Raw genomic sequence first — 27,720 nt, forward strand, 5'->3', positions numbered from 1 at the left:
TGGGCAATTCCACTAAGGGTGACCCCTGGCTCTACACGGGGCACAACATCAGGAAGTAGAATTAGCCACTAGTATGGTGGTGGAAAATGGCGTTTTGTAAAGAAAGAACACATTTTCCCAAGTTTTTTCCCGCCTTCTGGTCATTAAATCGAGTTAGAGAGTAAATCGACTCCATTGCAGCCTGAATGGAGAATGTTTTATGTACAAATATATAAAGGAAGAGAAGCTTAGACCTAATCCCAGAGAGAGAGAGAGAGAAATATGCCAGGGGCATGCTACAACACCTAGATACATTTCATTATGTCAAATGGCTCCTGCATCAGCTATACAGATAGAGATGTACAAAAGGAGGCTAATTCGTACATTTTTATAAAGTTAAGCATTATATTGTTAGATTATAGGAGTAACTCTGGTAGCCCTGAATCAGACTTCCTCACCTCAAGTTCAACTGTCTGAGTCAGTTGGAGAGCCGGGTCGGGAGCGCTGGGGCGCACTGCCTTCATATCACAGGTCTGCAGTAGCTTAAGCTTAACAATAACCAAATCTTCACAAACGTTTCTAAACTTTATTAGGATAATATAAAAAGCCATTGTTTATAGGGAAAATACCAACAGAAGAGTGAATGTAAACCAGGGAAAAAACACACAACCATCCCCCCAGTAGATTTCGACCTGTCCCTATAGTGTCCGACTTTCAATTGTTGCAGATGCACCTTGCTGACTTCACTCCTTGACTTTTGTATACAGTTGGTTGTTTTGCCTCACCACTTAAACGAGCCCTCTGTTGTTAGTTACTGAGTTTTCCCAGTGAGGTCACTTTAAGGTCAGAAAAAACTCCCTTCCCTACTTATAGCACATGCATTGCAGCAAAATCGGTTAACCTGTTCATTTATATAAAATCCCCCATCAATCTTATTAAAATTTTCAAAAAAGACACACGTCCTCTCATAGATGTGGGCTGAATGGTCATTCATGGTGTGATTTCGTAGTTGTACGGGCCTGATGTGTTGGTTTATGTTTAGTTTAGAGTCTCTGGCACCCTGCCTGTCTGGAGGAATGTCATTTCAGTTACTCAATGTTTACTTAAATTGTATTGTTTGCCACTTCCTGTTTTAGTGAATGTAGTGTTTATAACAGAACATTGTATTTAAAGTGTGGACAGAGATTGTGATATAGACTGTGTATACCAAAGATTAGGAACCCCCCCTTTTGCCGTCAGAACAGCCTCAATTCGTCGGGGGCATAGACTCTATAACCATACCCTGTTCAAAGGCATTTACATCTTTTGTCTTGCCCATTCACTCTCTGAATGGCACATAAACACAATCCATATCTCAATTGTCTCAAGGCTTAAAAATCCTTCTTTAACCTGTCTCCTCTACTTCATCTACACTGATGTGAAGTGGATTTAACAAGTGACATCAATAAGGGATCATAGATTTCACCTGGATTCACCTGGTCAATCTATGTCATGGAAAGAGCAGGTGTTCTTAATGTTTTCTATACTCGGTGTAAAGCATGCACAGATATGATGATTTAAAGTGTTATTAGGTAGGCCTATTTTTTGAAATAAAACATCAGTCAGCTGTAGAGGCCCAGGAGGTGTAAAGTAGCCCTACTTGCAATAAAATGTAGTACTTTTAATAAAAGATTATTGAATTGAATAAAATTGGATTCAATTGGATTCAATTAAAGGCTGCTTTCCCCTACTATGTCTTCATTGAAACTCCCCATCATACAGTAGGTGAGCGAACATACAGTATTTCATGCCCCATTCAATGGTAGAGTAAAATAAATAGGGTCTGTGGCGAGGCTGTCAGGGAAAACTACTGGCCCTCATATCATAGTTAGGTTCAGAAGTTTTGTGATCCAGTGAGCCTAATCACTGGCGATGATGATTCTTTGTTGAAACATTCCATCCTGTGTGACGAATGTCTTGTGACACAATACGCATTAGAAATGTTCTATTAGTCGATGTCAGTTATGATTCCAGTGTACTCATCTTAATGTGTTAATACATAGTTGTCAGTGAGCAATATAGCGCTGTGCACTTTACTCATATGAATAGTTTAAAAATAAATCTGGTTAGTAAAGAATCATCAATGCATTCAAAACTCAAGCATTTCATAACATTTCATGACACTTTCATTTGGCATTTTTCCATCTGTATGATGTGACAGGTTGTTCCATGAAAAAGCTGTTGATAAATCAAAATCAAATCAAATTTCATTTGTCACATGCGCCGAATACAACAGGTGTAGACCTTACCATGAAATGCTTACTTACAAGCGCTTAACCAACAATGCAGTTTTAAGAAAATAGTGTTAAGAAAATATTTACTAAATAAACTAAAGTAAAAAATAAAATCTATAAAAAAGTAACACAATAAAATAACAATAATGAGGTTATATACCGGGGGTACTGGTACCAAGTCAATGTGTCTTGCTGTCACTCATGAGTTAAAGGGAGAAATTCCCTACCTCAACTAGCCCTCAAAATCAGACAAATCCCAGATTTCACAATCTTTCACATACCACAATGACTCACTTCCAGAATTTGGCTTTAAAACAGCTCTCTCCCCACAGTGGCAGACAAAGCGGCTCTCTTCTCATAGCGGCAGATTCAAACTCACCACAGACAGAGAAGGAAGGAAAAAAAGAACTAGCAACTGGACTGACAATAAGAGAAAGATATAACAATACTTGTTACCAGCGAGATAACAACAGACTTTATTAGAGGATTTCTAGTAGGATCATCTGTAACTCCAAGATGAGCATCAGAATGTCAGCCAGCCTTGTCATTGTGCTCCTGGCCCTCCTGACCATTACTGAGGGTGAGTTTATATTATTACCTACATCACTCTGACTCAATGCATTGACACCAATGGACATGAATATAATGGTTATGAGTAGCAGGATTACTATTTACCTTTATATACTGTACTGTATCTTGTATCTTATTGTACATAAAATAAATCTGCATCTCTCTCTCTCTCTCTCTCTCTCTATATATATATATATATATATATATATATATATTAAATATATACTGTATATATACAGTGTATATATATGCCATTTAACACACGCTTTTATCCAGAGCAACTTACTGTCATGCGTGGATGACTCTCTCTTTCGCTCTCTCTAACTAATCAAGTGTGTTTGTCATCACGGTGGATGCCTGTGCATTCCTTCTACCACTGACCCTTGACCTCTTACCTCTAACAGGGATGAGTCTGAGAGGCGTGGGGGCTGACCTGCGATGTCGCTGCATTGAGACGGAAAGCAGACGAATTGGTAGACTCATTAAGAAGGTGGAGATGTTCCCTCCCAGCTCGCACTGCAGAGACACTGAGATCATGTGAGTTCTGTTGCTTCCTGATTATAGTTCTATTACATTTGCAAATGCTTACTGTAAAATATGGTTAATATATGATGTTGACATTAAATGTGGTTACTATATAACGGTAACTTAAAAATATAGAATTTTAGTTAATCAGTCCTACTCCCTGACTACCATCCAATTTCACTAGCTAATGTGGACACTAAAATGTAGTTATTACCAGATTTCATGATTGTCTGACTGTGCTGTGTGTCTGCCCTGCAGTGCAACTCTGAGCAACAGCGGTCAGGAGATTTGTCTGGATGTCAGCGCTCCTTGGGTCAAGAGGGTCATTAAGAAGATGCTGGCCAAGTAAGTACAAGTTAGGCTGTATGAGTTTAAGGATGTGAACCGACCGGGTAAAACAACACAGATAGGATGACTGTTAAATGACAGAGAGTTTGATTGGACAAAATAATGTCATAAATACAGCAGAGCATGACTTGCTTCACCTGACAGAAATATGTCTAGGTTCAAGTGACATTTTCTTTCAGCTGAGTTTGGGGAATTTTCTTGTCTAGCTTCACAAAAAGTTGTGAAACCACATGGGCAATTATATTGTAATAACGTAACCTTTTATTTTCCTCAACAGCAACAAATGAAGAAGGGGAATCATTCCATGAAAACTCTGGGATTCTGAACTGTTACAAGATACAAACCAAATAAGTATTTATAAGATTGATAGGCTGAATTCTATCATTTTCTATCCAGGTTGAAATACAATACTAGATTTAAAGTGGCATGAGACTTTTTTAAATGAAAATATCTCTATATATACACAACCAAGTACTATGTACTAAGCTTATAATTTATTTTTTATTTCTAAAGTGTTTTTCTTTCATTGTTATAATCAAATTATGAGATTTACATGCATTCCGGTTGTATTGGAATGATTTCGTATGAATAACGTCACATCCTACTTGACCCTCAAACTAATGTATTCATGTAAACCTCAGGATATTTATTGATATATTTATTTATTTGCCTACTTATTTATATTAAACTGTTGGATCATGTTGAAACTTCCAATCTAATTCAATTACAATAAATGTGTGAAAAAACCCTCTGAAATCTGTCTCTCGCTGTCTCTATTTTCTGTATATAACCGTTACTCCTTCTAAAATGCAATCACAGCTTTTTACAACAGCTGGACTTAGACAAGTCTTATGACACTTTTGCCTGAAGCAAGGGAGGGTAGAGCATTGTAACAACAATACTAACAAGCAATCATTCAGTAAAAATAAGAACATCTCCTCACAGTAAACCAAAAGTTGGATTTCCATTTGACAGGAAAAGGGTAATTTATTGTTGCCCGTTTGAGTCATAGATTAAGATAGTGCTTGTTTCTACACAGTGGCCAATGAGCTCGGCTTGGATTACAAGTCACTTTAGAGCAGTGGTTCTCAGCTGATTTTGCCTGGGGACCCAAACTTGACAATGATAATTGAGTTGCAAACCAATGTTATGCACTGTTGATGATAACATTTTGTAATGTTGTATTGCAGCTGCTTTCTTGGGCAGGCTTCACTTGCAAAATAGACTCAATTATGGTATTAAAGAAAGGCATTACACAGCCATATTAACTGAGAAAACATGTAGTATAAATTCAAGAGAATAAGCCATTTAATTAAGCGACCAGTTCAGGAGTGGGGTGTAATACATTTTCACTCAGAACATGACATCAAAACCAGCCCAATAATGTTAATGAACTGTAACCCATAACAGTGTTTAAAATAGAGAAAAAAAACAATCATTAGGAAATCTTAATCATCAATTACCATGTGAATAGTTTCACAACTTTGAATTTTTTTTTTAAAGGTGTACGTTTTTAACCAGTTCAATGAAATGTTATATGAATGTCAGAATGAATTAACAATAATAATTAACATAGTGAACAATAACTCATTAACCTGTTTATGTATTGTGTGTGTGCGCGCGTGTGTGTGGCCTGTCAGTGTGGAAGCTGGGGGTGTTTCTTTAGTTTGATAAGTTCATTGAAGTCTGGGGTGATGGTTGACAGGGCAACTTGGAGGTCATGCTGGCAGTCCAATTTGTTTCTACTTTTAGTTTTCAGCACGGCCATAGCAGAGAAGTCACTTTCACACAGAGGTAGTGCTGAACGGTAGCATGATTCATGACAGGCGAGAGCAGGATACTCTCCCATTACTAGGCACCAGAACTGTGGCAGTGTCATTTCTGAGAACTTCATGACAGCTCCAACAGCAGATCCTTTTCGTTGCTTGGCAACATGAGGCTTCCCATCTCCACTCGAAAGGTGTCTGGTGTCCAGTCATCTAGTCTCCTGTTCTCCTCCGGGAAGTAGTCGCTCTCCTCTGGGAAGTAGTCGCTTTCCTCCGGGAAGTAGTCGCAAAACTTTCCCTGCAGGTTGACACGATGCTGTTTAAGGGGTTTTTTCAGTGTCGTGGTGTCAGATTCTGAATCTCGAAATCAGCATTGGGAAACATGTCAAACCTCCTGTTAGAAACATGATATGCCCAAATGGTAAGCTTAATCTTGAAGGAATCCACTTTGTCCCTCTGTTCAAATTGATTTTGCCCCCTCCCTTGCATTGATACATTGAGCAAATTCAGATTATCAAAAATACCCACCAGGTAGGCAACCTGTGCAAGCCATTCCTCACAATCAAAATCTTCGAAGCTCATAAAAGCGACCCAAAAGTTTACCCTGGAAAGCCAGTGGACCTTTGCATGATAAAGCACCTGCTGGTGCTCCCTCCCCATATTTCTGCAGAAGGCCTGGAAACACCTGCTTTTCATGGAACTCTTTTGATATAGTTGATACACTTGATCACATTCTGGAGAGTGGCGTGGTGCTCAGGCACGATGTCCTTCGCTACCAAAGCCTCCCTGTGTAGGAAGCAGTGGTTCCACGTCGCACTCGGTGCTCTCTCCAGGATCCGCTTTACTACTCCGGTGTGCTTTCCCGTCATGGCAGCTGCCCCATCAGTGGTCACACCGACACACCCATCCCAGGCCAGTCCCACGGAGCCCAGGTGCATATCCATTGTGCCTAAGACAGCCTCTGCGGTGGTGGTGGGCAAATCAGCACTAAAGAGGAACTGCTCCTCAAAGTTATTATCCCAGACGTGTCTGACATAGACCATTAGAATTGCATTGTTAGCCACATCTGTGGATTCATCAAGCTGCGGTGCGTAATGGCCATTTGCAGTGTTGCACTATGATGTCTGACACGATATGTCCTCAGACATGTCCTGGATTCTCTTCCTCGTGGTGTCATTGGATAGGGGTATGGTTTTAAGTTTGTTGGCGGCTGACTATCCCACGATTTCAGTGCACATATCAATCGCAGCAGGGAGTATGAGATCCTCTGCGCTGGTTGGGCTTTTTTGCACTTAGCAATATGCTGGGCCACAAGGTACGATGCGCAAAGTGCCTTTTCTTGTACTGTGCATACCTTGTTCAATTCATCTTGTGAAACCTCCAGATATTGACATTTCCTTTTAAAAATGTCAGCTGTCTATCTTTATGGCTTGGATGCTTGGGGCCCAGATGCCTTTTAATTTAGGAAGGTTTCATGCTCTCATTAGCTAACAGTTCATTGCATAGGACCCACTTCAGTCTACACCAGTGGAGGCTCCTCAGAGGAGGAAGGGGAGGACCACCCTCCTCAGTGAAATTTCATAAAAATACTATTAGTGAAACATAAAAAAAATGATCCTTCACATTCTTTTTTATATATAGTGTATGATCAGGGCCGGCCCTAGCCTTTTATGTTTTAAAGTTAATTTCCTGCAATTCTATACATTTTGCCATTGAGTATAGTGGAAATATTGCCATTTTAAAGCAAGTTTCCTGCAATTCTACACATTTTGCCATGTGTCAGAGAGAGCATTTAGCAATTGTATAACTCATATCATGCAATTCGGGCTAGGGCCGGCCCTGCTCCCACAGCTCACTAACAGCATCACAACAAAACACACAAAGGCTTTTGTTGAAGTAAATACTTATTTTCCTCTCTGTAAGGGCTGTCGTGAGAGAGAGTAGACCAAGGTGCAGCGGAGTTAGTGTTCATCACTGAATATTTAATAGCAGAAAGAACACTATACAAAACAAAACGAGAAAACTGACAGCCAAACAGTCCTGTCAGGTGCAAACACTAACAGAAACAATTACCCACAAAACCCCAACGGAAAAACAGGCACTTATGTGTGACTCCCAATCAGCAACAACACTCTACAGCTGTGCCTGATTGGAAGCCACACGGCCAAAATCAATGAAACAAACCAACATAGAAAAATGCACATAGAACGCCCACCCAATGTAACACCCTGGCCTAACCAAAATAATGAACAAAAACCCCTCTCTATAGCCAGGCGTTACACTCTCACACTATCGGTTCCTCAATGTGGTCTAATCCTGCCCCCTCCATTGTCCACTGCCCACCCTTTTCCCATCGTAAACCCCGTCTCACAATTCAACGCAGGCCCTGGTGTGGTATCACTTCATGATTTTGCCCCATAGAACATCCGATGAAGGTAGTAGGCTAGTTGAAACACACACTTGAATCCCAAATCACCCCCTTCCCCCCTCCATTTGTGTGTTCACGCAAAAGCGTCCATAAACTGAAGGAGCAAAATTTATCGAGGGTGTTGTAGCATCTTGCCAATGCCATTCGGCCATCACTCATCCATATATTTATATGTACATATTCTCATTCATTCCTTAACACTTGTGTAAAAGGTAGTTGTTGTGAAATTGTTAGATTACTTGTTAGATATTACTGCATGGTCGGAACTAGAAGCACAAGCATTTCGCTACACTCGCATTAATTAATCTGCTAACCATGTGTATGTGACCAATACAATTTGATTTGATTTGATCTAATTCGACCCTCCCGTAGACACTTCTACTGAGCCTGCAACGCTGCCGCCTTCATAGCAAATTAGAATACAATAAGGAACAGTGTTATTTTTGAGTTTGCGCAATTTCACACAAGAATGGAGAAGTGTGACTAATTATATGACACTTGCATTTGTTTTTTTCTGATTTCGAGACTTGACAAATACAAAAGATGAGATACTTATGAAATTAAATGTTTAAGTGTTTAGCCTACTGATGTTTTATTATTTAAAAGTGGAACATGAATTGTCCTGAAGTTGATGGGTTTACTGATCCTCTCACCACTCAATTCAAGGGGCTTTATTGGGTAGGCCGTCATTGTAAATAATAATTTGTTCTTAACTGACTTGCCTAGTTAAATAAAAGGTAAAAAAAAATTGCCAAAGCACCACTCTGGAAGTCACCCTCGGAGTTTCGTCAGCAACACGTGACAACAGAGGGTACTCCGAGCGAGTTGGTAGCAGTGTTTAGAGAGTATTCAGACCTCTCTAGCAACATATTTTCAAAAAAGCAACTAGCGACAAATCTAGCGACTTTTTCTGGTGTTATTGGAGACTTTTGGAGACTCTGACTTGAAAGCACATATCGTTCTTACTCTTCTCAATGAGCAGTGGGTACTGCCGTGGGCCCCACCCCTTCCCAAAGCACTCACAGGCGGCCCAGTCCTCGCACAGCAGTCCCTCCCAGCTGCAGTCAGAGCAGGAGATGTTCACCCCTCCTCGTCCAGACTGCAAATGAATCGCGCATGCGGGAAGCCGCCGCTAGCTGATCCCGCCCTGGCTTACATTAAAAAAATTTTTTACCTGAATTAGGGCCAGACTAGTTACCATAATTTTCTCACATTGCCATTGCCAGTTTTTTCTATTGTCTCTTTTTGGTCCATTTAGATTGTTAATGTAGATTGAATACAAAAAATGTAAAAAATGTTATGGTTAAAAATGTCATGTTTTACTGTGACTAAGTGGACCAAAAGGTTAAAAACCAAACCAAATTAAGAAAAATAAAAAAAAAAAAAAATAAAAAAATTACAATAAAAACTAAGTAACTCTGCCAGAGTGTCTCTTTTGGGTCACTTTTGCCGGTCCCAAGCCCGGATAAAGGAGGAGGGTTGGAATTGTGACATAAAAAAAAAAAAAAGAATCGACAGAAGAAAGTTCATTTGTAGTTCTAAACATATTCAGGGTGTTTCTTACTCACTTTTTGTCTCTCCCACAACGTTATTCCTCTCTCCTACAGCATCCATCACAATTACATGCACATGGCCAATTATGCAAATTAGGCGATGACGTCATTTAGCGACTTCTAGCAACTTTTAGGACAGCCAATAGCTACTTTCCTTACTGAGGAGTTGGCAACACTGGTTGGTAGGAGTGAGACAGTGGTTTGGGAATAACCAAGAAGAGCTGCATTCCAAACACTTAAAAGACACACCCTTTCCCCTCAAATTATGTGGATACTTCTGATGTCTGACGAGTTGACACTTGCAGGGCAAGGGAAGAATGAATTCATTTTAAATGGACCGGCTCTTGCCCGGAAATTTCTCACTCTTTCCTTCCACTGTTGTGTTTTCAGTTTTCAGTCATCATTTTCTTAGCGGATGTACAATAATCACGAATTGAATTATAAGGCGTTTCGTGCCCCGGAGTGAACATAGTTGTACACTCGCAAACTCGATGAAAAACAAGTGCTGAGGTGCGTAAGTTGCCAATTTCTTTTGCCTGGCTAATCATTTGGGCTGACTACAGAGATGGGTGCGTTCTTATCTCTTTTGTCAAATTATTTTGAAGTGTGGTACATTATGGGGATACAAATTGTCTGACTTGAGCCTACATGTCGACTGCATGAACAAGACAAAAATCATGTGATCAAAGGTAATCAAGTTTTGACTGCGGCCATCGCTTGCATTGTGGGAGGCTCTATTGTCAATCAATCAAATAAAATCGTATTTGTCACATGCGCCGAATACAACACACATGAAATGCTTTCTTACAAGCCCTTAACCAACAATGCATTTCAAGAAAGAGTTAAGAAAATATTTACTAAATAAACTAAAGTAAAAAATAAAAAAGTAACAAAATAACGAGGTTATATACAGGGGGTACCGGTACCGAGTCAGTGTGTGGGGGTACAGGTTAGTCAAAGTAATTTGTACATGTAGGGAGGGGTGAAGTGACTATGCATAGATAATAGACAGCGTGTAGCAGCAGTGTACAAAACAAATGGGGGGTGTCAATGTAAATAGTCCGGGGGGACATTTGATTAATTGTTCAGCAATCTTATGACTTAGGGGTAGAAGCTGTTAAGGAGCCTTTTGGTCCTAGCTCCTGTACCGCTTGCCGTGCGGTAGCAGAGAGAACAGTCTATAACTTGGGTGACAGGAGTCTGACAATTCTTTGGGCCTTCCTCTGACACTGCCTAGTCTATAGGTCCTGGATGGCAGGAATCTTGGCCCCAGTGATGTACTGGGCCGTATGCACTACCCTCTGTAGCGCCTTACGGTCAGATGCCTTGCAGTTGCCATACCAGGCGGTGATGCAGCCGGTCAGGATACTATCGATGGTGCAGATGTAGAACTTTGAGGATCTAAGGTCCCATGTCAAATATTTTCAGGTGTTGCCGTGCCCTCTTCACGACTGTCTTGGTGTGTTTGGACCATGATAGTTCATTGGTGATGTGGACACCAAGGAACATGAAACTCTCGACCCGCTCCACTACAGCCCCGTCTATGTTAATGGGGCCTGTTCGGCCCGCCTTTTCCTGTAGTCCACGATCAGCTCCTTTGTTTTGCTTACATTGAGGTAGAGGTTGTTGTCCTGGCACCACACTGAAATAAGTTATGAACATTACAGTGTTTGTTTGACCCATGCGAGGGTGACTGAAACAGGAACCAACTTTGCTGTAATTCATGTATACAGTGGATATGTACAAATTAATGTAATATTTGAGTCTCTCTCTCACACTAATTGATTGTACAATGTACACATATATATTTTCAGTTTGTGAGTGTGTAAATATGAGAGTTGGAGACATGTTTGTTTGTACATAATAAAGAAAAACTTTTGTAAACAATGGGAACACTGCCATTTTGCACTGAGCCTTGCTGTTGGAAAACCACATCAGTAGTTAGGTTTCCATCCAATAGGCAACAGATTGTCATGCCAATATTATGAGAAAAAAGAAGGAACCCGCACACTGCTCTTGATATTATCACTGCTCTTTAATAAGCTTTACTTGTTGGCCTTACGGCCTTCATCAGAGCGTTTGTGAGTTAAAAAAAAAATATCACCCTTATGTAAACCTAGCCTCACCCACATCTGTTCCACGCATCAAATGGGGTTGGAGTCGATATTATAAAATCCGCATAAAGAGTATGTTTCCACCAAACTGACTTGTTGTTAAGTCAGTGCATGATGACATAGTTCACACAACATGTACTTTGCTTACGTTTTCATGTACCAAATAAAAATCTAAAGTTCATTGTGTTTCAATCGCATTTTCTACTCTACCACCATTTTTGTACAAAAATAAAAATGCAAATGTGCCAACTCTGTGAGGGTAGGCTAGTCTACATGATTACATTATTAATAATAAGACAGAGAATATTTATATTTGTCAAAAAAATTAAAAATATATATATATTACAGATAACTATGCGCACACTCCAACACTGACATCATTTACAAACAAAGCATTTGTGTTTAGTGAGTCTGCCAGATCATGGGCAGTAGAGATGACCAGGGATGTTCTCTTGATAAATGTGTGAATTACACCATTTTCCTGTCCTGCTAAGCATTCAAAATGTAACGAGTACTTTTGGGTGTCAGGGAAAATGTATGGAGTAAAAAGTACCTTATTTTCTTTAGGAATGTAGTGAAGTAAAAGTTGTCAAATACCCCAAAAAATGACTTAAGTAGTACTTTAAAGTATTTTTTCTTAAGTACTTTACAGCACTGATGTCACTCAGGAGTAAAATTGAGAAATGCCCTGCCTCACTCTGCCAAGCCCCCGATTTCACAATCTTCTATATGCCATCATAACTCACTTCCAGAACTCGGCTTTAAAACATCGCTCCTCACAGCGGAAGATTCATACTCGCCACAGACAGAGAAGGAAGAAGAGCAAGAAAGAGAACTCACAACCGGACTGACAATAAGAGAAAGATATAACAATACTTGTTACCAGCGAGATAACAACAGACTTTATTAGAGGATTTCTAGTAGGATCATCTGTAACTCCAAGATGAGCATCAGAATGTCAGCCAGCCTTGTCATTGTGCTCCTGGCCCTCCTGACCATTACTGAGGGTGAGTTTATATTATTACCTACATCACTCTGACTCAATGCATTGACACCAATGGACATGAATATAATGGTTATGAGTAGCAGGATTACTATTTACCTTTATATACTATCTTGTATCTTATTGTACATACAACTCAATCTGTCCATCTGCATCTTATATATATATATATATATATATATATATATATAATATATATATAATATATAAATGCCCTTTTAAAACACGCTTTTATCCAGATGACTCTCTCGCTCCCCCTCTAACTAATCAAGTGTGTTTGTCATCACGGTGGATGCCTGTGTATTCTTTCTACCCCTGACCCTTGACCTCTTACCTCTAACAGGGATGAGTCTGAGAGGCGTGGGGGCTGACCTGCGATGTCGCTGCATTGAGACGGAAAGCAGACGAATTGGTAGACTCATTAAGAAGGTGGAGATGTTCCCTCCCAGCTCGCACTGCAGAGACACTGAGATCATGTGAGTCCTGTTGCTTCCTGATTATAGTTCTATTACATTGGCAAATGCTTACTGTAAAATATGGCTATTATTTGATGTTGACATTAAATGTGGTTACTATATAACGTTAACTTAAAAATATAGAACTTTAGTTAATCAGTTCTACTCCCTGACTACCATCCAATTTCACTAGCTAATGCGGACACTAAAATGTAGTTATTACCAGGTTTCATGATTGTCTGACTGTGCTGTGTGTCTGCCCTGCAGTGCAACTCTGAGCAACAGCGGTCAGGAGATTTGTCTGGATGTCAGCGCTCCTTGGGTCAAGAGGGTCATTGAGAAGATGCTGGCCAAGTAAGTACAAGTTAGGCTGTATGAGTTTAAGGATGTGAACCGACCGGGTAAAACAACACAGATAGGATGACTGTTAAATGACAGAGAGTTTGATTGGACAAAATAATGTCATAAATACAGCAGAGCATGACTTGCTTCACCTGACAGAAATATGTCTAGGTTCAAGTGACATTTTCTTTCAGCTGAGTTTGGGGAATTTTCTTGTCTAGCTTCACAAAAAGTTGTGAAACCACATGGGCAATTATATTGTAATAACGTAACCTTTTATTTTCCTCAACAGCAACAAATGAAGAAGGGGAATCATTCCATGAAAACTCTGGGATTCTGAACTGTTACAAGATACATACCAAATAAGTATTTATAAGATTGATAGGCTGAATTCTATCATTTTCTATCTAGGTTGAAATACAATACTAGATTTAAAGTGTGCATGAGACTTTTTTAAATGAAGAGACAGTCGGTTTCTTATATACAACCAAGTACTATGTACTAAGCTTATATTTGCTTTTTATTTCATAAATAGTTTTCGTTTCATTGAGATTTACATGCATTCCGGTTGTATTGGAATGATTTCGTATGAATAACGTCACATCCTACTTGACCCTCAAACTAATGTATTCATGTAAACCTCAGGATATTTATTGATATATTTATTTATTTGCCTACTTATTTATATTAAACTGTTGGATCATGTTGAAACTTCCAATCTAATTCAATTACAATAAATGTGTGAAAAAACCCTCTGAAATCTGTCTCTCGCTGTCTCTATTTTCTGTATATAACCATTACTCCTTCTAAAATGCAATCACAGCTTTTTACAACAGCTGGACTTAGACAAGTCTTATGACACTTTTGCCTGAAGCAAGGGAGGGTAGAGCATTGTAACAACAATACTAACAAGCAATCATTCAGTAAAAATAAGAACATCTCCTCACAGTAAACCAAAAGTTGGATTTCCATTTGACAGGAAAAGGGTAATTCATTGTTGCCTGTTCTACACAGTGGCCAATGAGCTTGGCTTGGATACAAGTCACTTTAGACTCCCCCACTCCAGAATGGATGATTGTGCTTTCAGATGATGTTATTTGAGAAGATTCCGAACTCATCAACAAAAATATTTTGCTAGATGAAACTTCTCTTACAGACTAATTGATGCAACGTATCACAGCGCTTACATTTTTGAAAATCTGGCAGTGGAGCTTGGCACTCTTTTGGTCATTACATGATAAGGTACATGTGTTTTAAATTCATTATCAACCACTATGTGATCTACATCTCATGGCTTCAAGTTCATTTGCTTTACTTCAATGCTGTACTGGCAACAGAAGATACACACAACTGACAAGGTGAAGACATTGTAGACTCCAGGTGAAGACGGTGTAGACTCCAGGTGAAGACGGTGTAGACTCCAGGTGAAGACGGTGTAGACTCCAGGTGAAGACGGTGTAGACTCCAGGTGAAGACGGTGTAGACTTTAGGTGAAGACGGTGTAGACTCCAGGTGAAGACGGTGTAGACTCCAGGTGAAGACGGTGTAGACTCCAGGTGAAGACGGTGTAGACTCCAGGTGAAGACGGTGTAGACTCCAGGTGAAGACGGTGTAGACTTTAGGTGAAGACGGTGTAGACTCCAGGTGAAGACGGTGTAGACTCCAGGTGATAAGTGTTTTTGAACCAGCTGCAATATACAACTTCAAGGAACTTAAAGTTCCCAAGACCTTTAGTATCCTAATGTAACCGAGTTGAGTTTTCTAAACTCACTCCTCTGAGTTTATTTTTTATTTTTTTGCTGGCGTAGCTGGTTAAAGGTATTTCAAGAGGGTGGTGAGGTGCGTTTGCAAGACAGAGGATGGGAAATCTAGTCTCAGTGCGAGCTGGTGAGCCAAGAAGCTATGCTGTTGAAGCAGCAGCGTGTGGCCGGGTACACTAACAGGACTTACCTTGTGCAATTTGTGTGGACACATTTGTATTAGTCCAACTTGTAACTCTCTTTTCAACTTGCTAAGCACAGTATGAATCCATGGAGGAATTTGGTCTATCTCAGGGAGGAGGGGTACAGTACACTCCTATTCATAAGATCATTTTGAAAGTTAAGACGAAGAAAATGTACAGTAAACCTGGCTAGGCATTTACCCTAATACCATGCTATCCACACACCTAAGACATTTATGTGCCACAAGGAGCTTCCATGAGCAATGGCACTTCCTCTTTCACCCTAACTCAGCTCACTTTAATCCTCACTCAGTTCTCGCTTTGATCCTCACCGCTCTCTTTGGGTCTCAGCCTCTCTCTTCCCTAAACTTAGTGGTGTGCGGGCACGTGCCCGTCCACATAGAAGTTGCGTGTGACCTTGGGCAGGGTGACCCCGATGCCATCCATCTCTGGGGTCAGGATGATCTGGCAGCGCAGACGAGTTCTCCTGGAGCAGAGGGGCCATATCCAACACGTCATCCTCCCAGTGGCGAGCAGTCATTTGATACAACTGTATGACAATCATGAACTTGTGTCAAAAATTCAATGTATATCTTTCCAGAATGTAATAATTACAGTGCATTTGGAAAGTATTCCGACTGTTTCTCTTTTTCCATATTTTGTTATGTTACAGCCTTATTCTAAAATTGATTAAATCTTTTTTTCTTCTTATCAATCTACACACAATACCACAACGACAAAGCAAAAACAGGTTTTTAGATTTTTTTTGCTAATTTATTACAAATAAAAACAGAAATGTTAACCTTATTTACAAAAGTATTAAGACCTTTTGCTGTGAGACTTGAAATTGAGCTCAGGTGCATCCTGTTTCCATTGATCATCCTTAAGATGTTTATACAACTTGATTGGAGTCCACCTGTGGTAAATTCAATTGATTGGACATAACGTGGAAAAGTACACACCTGTCTATATAAGGTCCCACAGTTGACAGTGCATGTCAGAGCAAAAGCTAAGCCATGCGGTCGAAGGAATTGTCCGTAGAGTTCCGAGATAGGATTGTGTCTAGGCACAGATCTGGGGAAGGGTACCAAAACATTTCTGCAGCATTGAAGGGTCCAAGAACACAGTGGCCTCCATCATTCTAAAATGTAAAGAAGTTTGGAACCACCAAGACTCTTCCTAGAGCTAGCCAGCCGGGCAAACTGAGCATTCGGGGGATCAGGGAGGTGACCAAGAACCCAATGGTCACTCTGACAGAGCTCCAGAGTTCCTCTGTGGAGATGGGAGAATCTTCCAGAAGGATAACCATCTCTGCAGCACTCTACCAATCAGGCCTTTATGGTAGATTGGCCAGACGGAAGCCACTCCTCAGTAAAAGGTATGTGACAACCCGCTTGGAGTTTGCCAAAAGGGACCTAAAGAACTCTCAGACCATGAGAAACAAGATTCACTGGTCTAATGAAACCAAGCTAGAACTCTTTGGCCTGAATGCCAAGCGGCACGTCTGGAAGAAACCAGCCACAGCTGGGGTTGTTTGTCAGTGGCAGGGACTGGGAGACTAGTCAGGATCGAGGGAAAGATGAACGGAGCAAAGTACAGAGAGATCCTTGATGAAGACCTGCTCCAGAACAGGACCACAGACTGGGGCGAAGGTTCACCTTCCAACAGGACAACAACCCTAAGCACACAGCCAAGACAACGCAGGAGTGGCTTCGGGACAAGTCTCTGAATGTCCTTGAGTGGCCCAGCCAGAGCTCAGACTTGAACCCGATCGAACATCTCTGGAGAGACCTGAAAATAGCTGTGCAGCAACACTCTCCATCCAACCTGACAGAGCTTGAGAGGATCTGCAGAGAAGAATGGGAGAAGCTCCCCAAATACAGGTGTGCCAAGCTTGTAGCATCTTACCCAAGAAGACTTGAGGCTAATCGCTGCCAAAGGTGCTTCAACAAAGTACTGAGTAAAGAGTCTGAATATACTTTTATACATTTGCAAACATTTCTAGAAACCTGTTTTTACTTTGTCATTATTTTGTATTGTGTGTAGATTGATGAGGGGAAAAAACGATTTAATCAATTTTAGAATAAGGCTGTAATGTAACAAAATGTGGAAAAAGTGAATGGGTCTGAGTACTTTCCGAATGCAGTGTACATGTTATTTAATGCTTTCATCATATGGTGTCATTATAAACAGGTATTTTTAAGAGGGCATTGCCTTGCACTTGTACTGTATCAGACATGTGTGTGTCATGTACTGGACTATTCAGGAGTGTGGGGTGCTAAGATGTATTTTAAAAATGAAGATGTCCATAACAGAGCACTATGTTACTTTTTAGGTGTCCACAAGTTTGCACCTTGCAATAATTGGGAACATGGGCTGGGAACCCTGTGAGGTGAGATGGAAGGTGTGTATGGTGAGACTTTGGAATAGTCTGTTGGATATGTCAACTGCCAGAATAGCTAGTAAAGTTGTTCAATGGGATCTATCCATAGCGGGAGCCTGGGCAACTGAAATGTCTGACCTTTTTCAACAGTCTGACTGTGAACATCTGTACGAAATCCAAATTAAGGGAGACAGAGATATGATTAAAATACAACTGTTGATGCAATATGAAAAAAAATGGGTGGAGGAGATTAATCATAAACCCAAATTGAGACCCTTTTGTTTGATTAAGGGTGAATTTGTGTGTGAGAGATATATTATGTATAACTTACCTAAAAGCAAGAGATGCTATGTGCACAGCTAAGATCGGGGATTTTGCCTCTGTGAATTGAAACAGGTCGGTATTGTGGTGAAATGGAAGAGGAAAGCCTATGTAACTATTGTAACCTTGAAGAAATAGAGAACTCATTTTATCCTATATTGCCCTTTCTACCATGATATACACTTGCTCTTATTCCAGAAAGCACACCAGATAGACCCTGGCATTATGTGGCTGAGCAATGAGGAGAAACTGAAATATTTTTTTGTCCATTGTTTATTTCTGTTTGGGGAATATTTAGATAAAGCCTGGAATAAAAGAAAAAGGGCTACCTGTAATCAAATTGTAAAAATGTTTAGCTTCTATGTGGTAAATGGCACGTGTGTGTATATAGATTGTGTATAGGCTTGTCTCCCATATGAATCTTCTCTTAGTGCCAGACTGGGTTCAAATGCCTTCTGTTTATTTTTTTCTGTATATGTATGTATGTATGTATGTATGTATGTATGTATGTATGTATGTATGTATGTATGTATGTATGTATGTATGTATGTATGTATGTATGTATGTATGTATGTATGTATGTATGTACAGTTGAAGTCGGAAGTTTACATACACTTAGGTTGGAGTCATTAAAACTCATTTTTCAACCACTCCACAAATTTCTTGTTAACAAACTATAGTTTTGGCAAGTCGGTTAGGACATCTACTTTGTGCATGACACAAGTAATCTTTCCAACAATTGTTTACAGACTATAGATTATTTCACGTATAATTCATTGTATCACAATTCCAGTGGGTCAGAAGTTTACATACACTAAGTTGACTGTGCCTTTAAACAGCTTGGAAAATTCCAGAAAATGATGTCATGGCTTTAGAAGCTTCTGATAGGCTTATTGACATAATTTGAGTCAATTGGAGGTGTACATGTGGATGTATTTCAAGGCCTACCTTCAAACTCAGTGCCTCTTTGCTTGACATCATGGGAAAATCAAAAGAAATCAGCCAAGACTTCAGAATAAAAATTGTACACCTCCACAAGTCTGGTTCATTCTTGGGAGCAATTTCCAAATGCCTGAAGGTACCACGTTCATGTGTACAAACAATAGTACGCAAGTATAAACACCATTGGACCACACAGCCATCATACCGCTCAGGAAGGAGACACATTCTGTCTCCTAGAGATGGACGTACTTTGGTGCGAAAAGTGCAAATAAATCCCAGAACAACAGCAAAGGACCCTGTGAAGATGCTGGAGGAAACAGGTACAAAAGTATCTATATCCACACTAAAACGAGTCCTATATGGACATAACCTGAAAGGCCGCTCAGCAAGGAAGAAGCCACTGCTCCAAAACCGCCATAAAAAAGCCAGACTGTGGTTTGCAACTGCACATGGGGACAAAGTTCTTACTTTTTAGAGAAATGTCCTCTGGTCTGATGAAACAAAAATATAACTTTTTGGTCATAATTACCATCGTTATGTTTGGAGGAAAAAGGGGGAAGCTTGCAAGCCGAAGAACACCATCCCAACCGTAAAGCATGGGGGTGGTAGTATCATGTTGTGGGGGAGCTTGCTGCAGGAGGGACAGGTGCACTTCACAAAATAGATGGCATCATGTGGAGGGAAAATGATGTGGATATATTGAAGCAACATCTCAAGACATCAGTCAGGAAGTTAAAGCTTGGTCGCAAATGGGTCTTCCAAATGGACAATGACTCCAAGCATACTTCCAAAGTTGTGGCAAAATGGCTTAAGGACAACAAAGTCAAGGTATTGGAGTTGCCATCACAAAGCCCTGACCTCAATCCTATAGAAAATTTGTGGGCAGAACTGAAAAAGCGTAGGCGAACGAGGAGGCCTAGAAACCTGACTCAGTTACACCAGCTCTGTCAGGAGGAATGGGACAAAATTCACCCAACATATTGTGGGAAGCTTGTGGAAGGCTACCCAAAACGTTTGACCCAAGTTAATCAATTTAAAGGCAATGCTACCAAATATCAATTGAGTGTATGTAAACTTCTGACCCACTGGGAATGTGATGAAAGAAATAAAAGCTGAAATAAATAATTCTCTCTACTATTATTCAGACATTTCACATTCTTAAAATAAAGTGGTGATCCTAACTGACCTAAGACAGATAATTTTTACTAGGATTAAATGTCAGGAATTGTGAAAAACTGAGTTTAAATGTATTTGGCTAAGGTGTATGTAAACTTCCTACTTCAACTGTATGTATGTATGTATGTATGTATGTATGTATGTATGTATGTATGTATGTATGTATGTATGTATGTATGCAGTATATATGTGTGTATGTATATTTTATGCTCTAGGGATATAATTATTGCTTGGATAACCTTATTTACTATTATGGATTCAGTTTTACCTTACATTTTTTCACTCTTCATGCGATGCGCAATGCAGAGAACACGGGAAGAATAATTCTTTTTAATTACCACAGTGAATTATTGTAATATTTGTTTATGTGTCAATTAATCCCATAAGGGATGGGTTGCCAATTGGCAATTTGACACAAAAATAACATGTCATTCAGTCATTCATGTACCTTACTGCCTTTAGATAAACAGTAGACCTATAGTTTTTAATTGTTCATTACCTCTCCTCAGGTTGGGGCTGCCTGTCGACGTAGACTTCATTTACATACACATGGCATGTAGAACAGGCCCACGAAGCCTCATATGCACCTGAGTATAAACACAGTACCAGATGGTAACAGAACAGATCACAAGTAGACTATGAAATGCAGGCACTGTTGTCTTTCCAAGTAGTATACTAAGAGAGAAAGACAATACATTTCAACCTCTTGAGGAACCCATGTCTTTGATCATGGACATAAATGTGGGATGGATAGAGGATGTTGTCCTCCACATGAGCCTTCACTGGGATTCTCTGTCCTGAGTGGGCTATGTAAACAACTTTAACTCTGCAGACAAGTGACAGAGAGCAAAACAATTGGACTCCAAGAAAATGATGCTACTTTGTAGGCAAAAAGATAAGCAAATGGTGGCACTCCCAAACAGAAGGCCTATTTCAGTTTCTTTTAACACACACATAGAAAATAGGCAAAAAAAATTTGGCCCAATTTCAAAGACATTTCTTCATTTCAACACCTGGTTATAAAGACTCTGTAATAGACTATTTGTACAAATGTTTCAAATTATACAAACTAAAGTATTACAGTTTATCCTATGGTAGTTTCAATGAGCAGCAATAGCCCAAAGGCCGGCAGATGGCAAAATTGAGTCATGTCATCTTACCGTCCAAAGGCTATACATATGCTCGTATCCCCGTGGACTGGTTCATACATAAAACATTCTCCATTCAACCTGCAAATAAGGTTTTCACTAGTTACCACAGTCACAAAGTCAAAATGGCTATATCGTAAAAATGTATGAAAATTCAAATTAGCTTTTTGGTCTTAATTTAAGGTTAGGGTTAGGTTAGCAGTGAGTTTTGATTAGGGTTAGGTTAAAATCAGATTATAAGAAGATAAATTGTAGAATTATTATGACTTTGTGGCTGTGGTAACTAGTGACAACCATGCCAGAAGTGGATAATGCCTAGGAATGCTAGTCCCGGATGTTGAGTAATGCGTTCTGACAATCAGGTTGCTGCAGTCTGTTGTTTACGCCTGGCTAACCTAACAAAGCAGGTGTAAAAGAAAACGCCTGAGCCAGGGGCGAAAATCTGATATCAACTTTGGAGGGGACAATTACATGAAATTTTCTCAAGAGCAATTCCTGAGGGGGACACCAAAAGTAGTGCTGTAACACATAGCCTACATTGTAATATGGTAAATGTATATTGAGGAACCAAAGAAATAAGGTGTTTGCCGTACTCCTAACTACCGGTACCCAAAACTACACAACTAATCACAACAGCAATACCATTGCCTTTAACAAATCTTAGTTCAGTCACCAGTTTAAGTTGAGAGTGGGGGTATCCATGGCATTTTCCAATTATGTTCCTATTTTACAAGTAAAAAAAATGGAGAACCTTTCATAATGTTGCCAAACAAAGACTTAACAAACTTACCTGAGACTCCCTGTCTCTGCCAGTCTGTCCCTGCATATCTGTCCCCAGCTCTGCTGTCTGTGTGCCATCTGTTGCCTGCTCTGCCTAATGACATCATTGTGAAACATTTCCATTAGAATTTCATTTCTTTCTTATGAACATTTTATCAACTAGTCTTTGAGATATTAGGCTACTAGGGTTCTTACTATGCGTTTTGGTGTATTGAAAAATACTCTGATGTCCGTCTTTTATTTTTCTGCCATTTTTCTACCTGGCTGGCTGGCTGGTTTACACACACACACAATGTGTAGGTTATTTACAGTAGGAGATGGGCTTCTATCATCTTCAATCATTCTATTTGGGCTTCGATCTAAAAGGTAGCTAGCAAATGTGAAACAGATTAAAATGACTAGAGTTGACAGCTGTATGAGTTCACCATTTACACAACATATGCTGCAACCTTTTGTAATTTTAATAGTTTGTTTCATATTGGCTGGCTTCCAACAATAGCTGAATTTGCAAAGCTAGCGAGCACCAATTCAGTTTCAGTGGTGTTTGCTATAATCTTTGCTACCCGGGTTAAATAAAGGTGAAATAAAATAAATAAATAAAAGTTCCCTTGCGACAATTTAGCTTTTGCAACGAGACCATTAAATATATTTAAGACAATGGTAGAAGAGAGTGTCGTTCTGTTCAGTTTGGACTTCAGTTTATCGCTAACCTTATCACAGGGACTTTGAAGCACTAACTTACATCATCTGCATGCTGAACTTGGAATAAATTGACAATAGCAAAGATTCCATCTTTGACGACGCCACATAAATGGAATAGGTACTAGCTAGCTCAATAGTTAATATTTGCGTGCTAGCTCTGCATATTCAGCTAGTGTGTGTGCGCGATTGACTGGATTAACCTCACGTCAGTTACGTGCATTGAGTGCCTTTCAGACAGTAGATACGACCTCTCTGTTACCTAGCAAGCTAAGGAACTGGCAGTGGATCAAACCATTGTGAGGCAAAGGGTGGGGGGGTCGCAATCTTTTGAAACTTAAAAACGCCCTATTAAGTGTCTATAATCAGCACAATTGCTTTCATTGCGTATTATTAATATTATTTAAATTACATAGTTATGTTTCAGTGATATATTGGGGGGGACAAATCATATTTTTCCCAGGATGGGGGGGTCGTGTCCCCCCGTCCCCCCCGGGATTTCCGCCCCTGGCCTGAGCGGAGTTCCCACATCCGGTTTTCAGAGGGGAAAAAAACTACAATACATGACCAAAAGTTCTTCGAACATCTCATTCCAAAATCATGGGAAATAATATGGAGTTGGTCCTCCCGTTGCTGCTATAACAGCCTCCATTCTTCTGGGAAGGTTTTCCACTAGATGTTGGAACATTGCTGGGGGGACTTGCTTCCATTCAGCCACAAGAGCATTCGACAAACATTTCTGCATGGACTTTGTTCACTGGGGCATTGTCATGCTGAAACAGGAAAGGGGATTCCCCAAACTATTGCCACAAGGTTGGAAGCACAGAATTGTCTAGAATGTTATTGTATGCTGTAGCGTTAAGATTTCCCTTCACTGGAACTAAGGGGCCTAGCCCGAACCATGAAAAACAGCCCCAGACCGTTATTCCACTTCCACCAAACTTTACAGCTGACACTATGCATTTGGGCAGGTAGCGTTCTCCTGGCATCCGCCAAATTCGTCCGTCGGATTGCCAGATGGTGAAGCATGATTCAACACTCCAGAGAATGTGTTTCCACTGCTCCAGAGTCCAATGACGGTGAGCTTTACACCACTCCAGCCAATGCTTGGCATTGCGCATGTTGATTGTGTATGGCTGCTCAGCCATGGAAACCCATTTGATGAACCTCCCAACGACATGCTGACATTGCATACTTTTGTATATATAGTGTAGGTTGAATTAGCTGTATCCCTGAAAACCGGATGCATCTGGTTGTTGGCAATTCCACTAAGGGTGACCCCTGGCTCTACATGGGGCACAACATCAGGAAGTAGAATTAGCCACTAGTATGGTGGTGGAAAATGGCGTTTCGTAAAGAAAGAACGCATATTTTTCCAGTTTTTTTCTGCCGTCTCGTCAAAAAATCGAGTTACAGAGGAAATCGACACCTTTACAGCTTGAATGGAGAATTATTTATGTACGAACCTGTCCACGGGGGATACGAGTTTATAACTAGCTGCATACAACGTCTTTGGACAGTAAGATGAAACGACTCGGCATGCGCTCCGGACCTTCTTTCAAGGATTTTTGATCCTTATAACATTTGACTGGAGAGGCTTGGGAATTCCTCAGGACGGCGAGCGCCAGTGGAGGAAGTGCAATGATGCGAAGGTGTAAAAATTGTGCTGTTAAGATCAGAGATTTGTCTCCTGAGTATACATCTTTGTTCGAGGTGTACATACCTACGTCTCCTGATTACAAACCAATATGACTTCCAACATTTGCCCTGAGAATTCTACCAGAGATGAGTTTGGACAGGTAGAAGTGAGACTTTAGGAAAGAGTGGATTCTTGCTTTTTGGCCAACCTATACATTGTGTCGGGCTGGGTAAAGGACAAACTGGGAATGGATGCATGTGAAAGTTTCCAGAAGTGGAATTGTTTCCATTTGTTGTGTATCCGCCACCCAGAGTAAGCGTACGCTTTGAGTCACACGAATCGGGGCTCAAACTGTGGTGTGCTTTGCTCTCTGGAGCCACTAAAAGGGGTGATCAGTGGGGTAGTGTTGAGTGTAAAAGGGGTGATCAGTTGGGTAGCGTTGAGGGTAAAAGGGGTGATCAGTGGGGTAGTATTGACCTATGTTCCAAACTCGCTTCTGTGCTTTTGGGGCCAAGGATTTGGACACGTTGCAGCAGTTTGTAAAAGGGAGATCCCACGATGTGAGTGGGCATAGTCAGAGGGAGATTACAGTTGGGATAGAGAAAGCACTGTGTCAACTGTAGGGGTGTACAAAAGCTGAAGAACAAACACACATCCAGGTACACGCAACAGCACATCTTCAACCTCAGGAGGCTGAAGAAATTTGTCTAGGACCCTAAGACTCTCACAAACTTCTACAGATGAACCATTGAGAGCATCCTGTCGGGCTGTATCACAGCCTGGTACAGCAACTACACCGTCCTGTCCAGAGGGTGGTGGGGTCTGCACAACTCATCACTGGGGGCACACTGCCTGCCCTCCAGGACATCTACAGCACCTGGTGTCACAGTAGGGCCAAGAAGATCATTAAGGACCTCAGCCACCCAAGCCATGGCCTGTTCACCCTGCTACTATCTAGAAGGTGGGGTCAGTATACTGTAGGTGCATCAAAGTTGGGATTGAGAGACTGAAAAACAGCTTCTATCTTAAGGCCATCAGACTGTTAAATAGTCACCACTAGCCGGCTACCACCCAGTACCCTGCCCTGAACTGTCACTGTCACTAGCCGGCTACCACCCGGTACTAATAGAGACAGCTTCCCTATGTACATTGTCATGGAACACTGGTCACTTTAATAATGTTTACATACTGTTTTACCCACTTCATATGTAAATACTGTATTCTAATCAAGGCCTATCTTATTTAACTATTGATTTACATATACTTTCCGTAATGTCTATACATCCCATCATATCTACATGTATATTTATATTCCGGACTCTGACATTGCTCGTCCTAATATTTACTTATTTCTTAATTTGATTATTTTACTTTAGATTTTGTGTATTGTTTTGTATTGTCAGATATTACTTCACTGTTGAAGCTAGGAACATAAGCAGTTCGGTACACCCGCAATAACATTAGCTAAATATGTGTACGCGACCAATAACATCAGCTAAATATGTGTACGCGACCAATAACATCAGCTAAATATGTGTACGCGACCAATAACATCAGCTAAATATGCGTATGCGACCAATAACATCAGCTAAATATGTGTACGCGAACAATAACATCAGCTAAATATGTGTACGCGAACAATAACATCAGCTAAATATGTGTACGCGACCAATAACATCAGCTAAATATGTGTATGTGAACAATAACATCAGCTAAATATGTGTACGCGACCAATAACATCAGCTAAATATGTGTACGCGACCAATAACATCAGCTAAATATGTGTACGCGACCAATAACATCAGCTAAATATGTGTACGCGAACAATAAAAGAAGTAGAAAAAGAAGAATGAAACGATTCAATATCACCATCTGCAGGCATTTGGGTAGAGCAGCCAGAAGTTGGAACAGCGAGATGACTTCCACTTCCAATTAGATGTTTGCAGGCTTCTTTTCGGGGGTTCTGAAAATGTCAATGTTGTATTTCTCTGTCTGCTCAATATTCAAGTATTCAATTGAGGCAAATTAACATTGCCATGAGTGTGTTTAGGTCACATAAAATCGAATTGAACCTAGGCGAGAAACAATGTTGCCAGTTCGAAAAAACAATGACACGAAGAAATGATTACATACAAGGCTTGTGGAATTACAAAATGTGTCAATAGGCTCATTTTCTTTCTCTCACGGGAAAGACAAAACTACACATTTTGTGTGGCGCTTCAATTGCTTTTGACAACAGAGGGCGCTCTTGCATTGCATTTTAAAGAAGAGGGCCAACAACCTTTCATCAACAACAAGAAGTGGTACCTTTTTGTTGTTTGTTATTGAAATGGAAATAACTTTCCCTGCATTCACAACAGCCTATACATTTTATGATAAGCATTAAATTGAAAACAGTGAGGGTAAGGTTAAAACTCTTGAAGGCCTACACACCCTTTCATGCTGTAATATGGCTGAGATATTCCCCAGAGCACATACACCACTCTGTCAGGTGTCTCTCTCACACACACTGACAGACAAACTCCCACCTCATTTAGCTTGACTTAATTACCTTCTTTGACTGACACCATACACCATACTGCACTAGTTAAATACTGCCTAGTCAAATAAAGGTTGAATAAAATGAAAATAAAACTAGCAGCTGTGTTTGCTGGCTGTTACCTCCTGAGAAAGCAGTGGGCTACCACTACATATGTGTTGTAGAGGCACTAATTAAGATACTATATAATGATGGGATATTGCCAACCTGGACTCAGGGGCTAGATGTAACATAGTAAATGTAATTCATTTTTGTATGATATGTAATGTTTGGTATGGTATGTATTAATTTGTGGATGTCCATCATCCATTTTGTATAATATGTTACAAATTACAATTCATACAATATTTTACGAATTTGCAAAACGTATAATGTGTTACGAATTCCAATTTGTTGTGGGTAACATTGGCTAGGTGGCTAACGCTAAAGTTAGCAAGGTGGCTAAATTAGGTGGTTAAATTAAAGGGTTTGGGTTAGGATTAGAGGAAGGGTAAGCTAACATCTAAAAAGTAGTAAATAGTTGCAAAGTTGCTAATTATCTGAAATGATCACCTTGTCCGTGATGAAATTCAAACACACATCCTTTGGGTTGCTAGACCTTCGCGTTATATGCCGACCCATCCACCCTAACCAGCCATCCTGCTTTTGTTTTTGCCTTAAGTAACCTTCTGTTTTATGTAACCAAACTTAACATATCCTACTAATTTGAGTATCCCAGATGTACATTTACTATGTTATGTCTAGTCTATGAGACCAAGCTGATATCACTGATAAAGGTATTACCTCAGCAGATGG

General features: G+C 40.2%; 3 protein-coding genes across 5 annotated transcripts; 2 read left to right on the forward strand and 1 right to left on the reverse strand.

Annotated features, from left to right (window-relative positions):
• The first annotated feature begins 2,592 nt into the window (after positions 1–2,592).
• Positions 2,593–4,448, forward strand: il8 (interleukin 8). The gene is made up of 4 exons (NM_001140710.3): positions 2,593–2,832; positions 3,227–3,359; positions 3,606–3,692; positions 3,973–4,448. Exons 1-4 carry the CDS (start codon positions 2,769–2,771, stop codon positions 3,980–3,982), a joined length of 294 nt encoding a protein of 97 aa, NP_001134182.1. The 5' UTR covers positions 2,593–2,768; the 3' UTR covers positions 3,983–4,448.
• A 7,880-nt stretch (positions 4,449–12,328) lies between these two features.
• On the forward strand, positions 12,329–14,116 carry LOC106607048 (permeability factor 2). Its single transcript, XM_014203609.2, has 4 exons — positions 12,329–12,563; positions 12,903–13,035; positions 13,282–13,368; positions 13,649–14,116. Exons 1-4 carry the CDS (start codon positions 12,500–12,502, stop codon positions 13,656–13,658), a joined length of 294 nt encoding a protein of 97 aa, XP_014059084.1. The 5' UTR covers positions 12,329–12,499; the 3' UTR covers positions 13,659–14,116.
• LOC106607049 (ferredoxin-2, mitochondrial) lies at positions 13,830–26,563 on the reverse strand. 3 transcript variants are annotated; one of them, XR_001329153.2, is made up of 5 exons: positions 26,256–26,563; positions 22,059–22,142; positions 20,620–20,707; positions 18,013–18,061; positions 13,830–15,785 (listed from the first exon to the last, which is right to left on the reverse strand). XR_001329153.2 is itself a non-coding variant. In XM_045720327.1 (4 exons), exons 1-4 carry the CDS (start codon positions 26,266–26,268, stop codon positions 15,668–15,670), a joined length of 303 nt encoding a protein of 100 aa, XP_045576283.1. In that variant the 5' UTR covers positions 26,269–26,563; the 3' UTR covers positions 13,830–15,667. The 3 variants fall into 3 exon arrangements, 1 of the variants encoding a protein (XP_045576283.1); XR_001329154.2 differs by having other exon boundaries at positions 13,830–15,848; XM_045720327.1 differs by lacking the exon at positions 18,013–18,061.
• Between the last annotated feature and the right edge of the window lie 1,157 nt (positions 26,564–27,720).

This window comes from Salmo salar, chromosome ssa06, assembly GCF_905237065.1.
Source record: "Salmo salar chromosome ssa06, Ssal_v3.1, whole genome shotgun sequence".
Lineage (NCBI taxonomy): Eukaryota > Metazoa > Chordata > Actinopteri > Salmoniformes > Salmonidae > Salmo > Salmo salar.

Bases quoted from the DNA above. Each gene is read 5' to 3' on its own strand.
- LOC106607048 (XM_014203609.2), top strand. From the start codon at position 12,500: ATGAGCATCAGAATGTCAGCCAGCCTTGTCATTGTGCTCCTGGCCCTC. The intron at 12,564-12,902 runs GTGAGTTTATAT...TACCTCTAACAG, and splicing joins CCTCCTGACCATTACTGAGG to GGATGAGTCTGAGAGGCGTG. The intron at 13,036-13,281 runs GTGAGTCCTGTT...TCTGCCCTGCAG, and splicing joins TGCAGAGACACTGAGATCAT to TGCAACTCTGAGCAACAGCG.
- LOC106607049 (XM_045720327.1), bottom strand. The intron at 20,708-22,058 runs GTAAGTTTGTTA...GTTTATACTCAG, and splicing joins GCAGAGACAGGGAGTCTCAG to GTGCATATGAGGCTTCGTGG. The intron at 15,786-20,619 runs GTAATGAACAAT...CCTCTGCTCCAG, and splicing joins CAGCCCCAACCTGAGGAGAG to GAGAACTCGTCTGCGCTGCC.
- il8 (NM_001140710.3), top strand. From the start codon at position 2,769: ATGAGCATCAGAATGTCAGCCAGCCTTGTCATTGTGCTCCTGGCCCTC. The intron at 2,833-3,226 runs GTGAGTTTATAT...TACCTCTAACAG, and splicing joins CCTCCTGACCATTACTGAGG to GGATGAGTCTGAGAGGCGTG. The intron at 3,360-3,605 runs GTGAGTTCTGTT...TCTGCCCTGCAG, and splicing joins TGCAGAGACACTGAGATCAT to TGCAACTCTGAGCAACAGCG.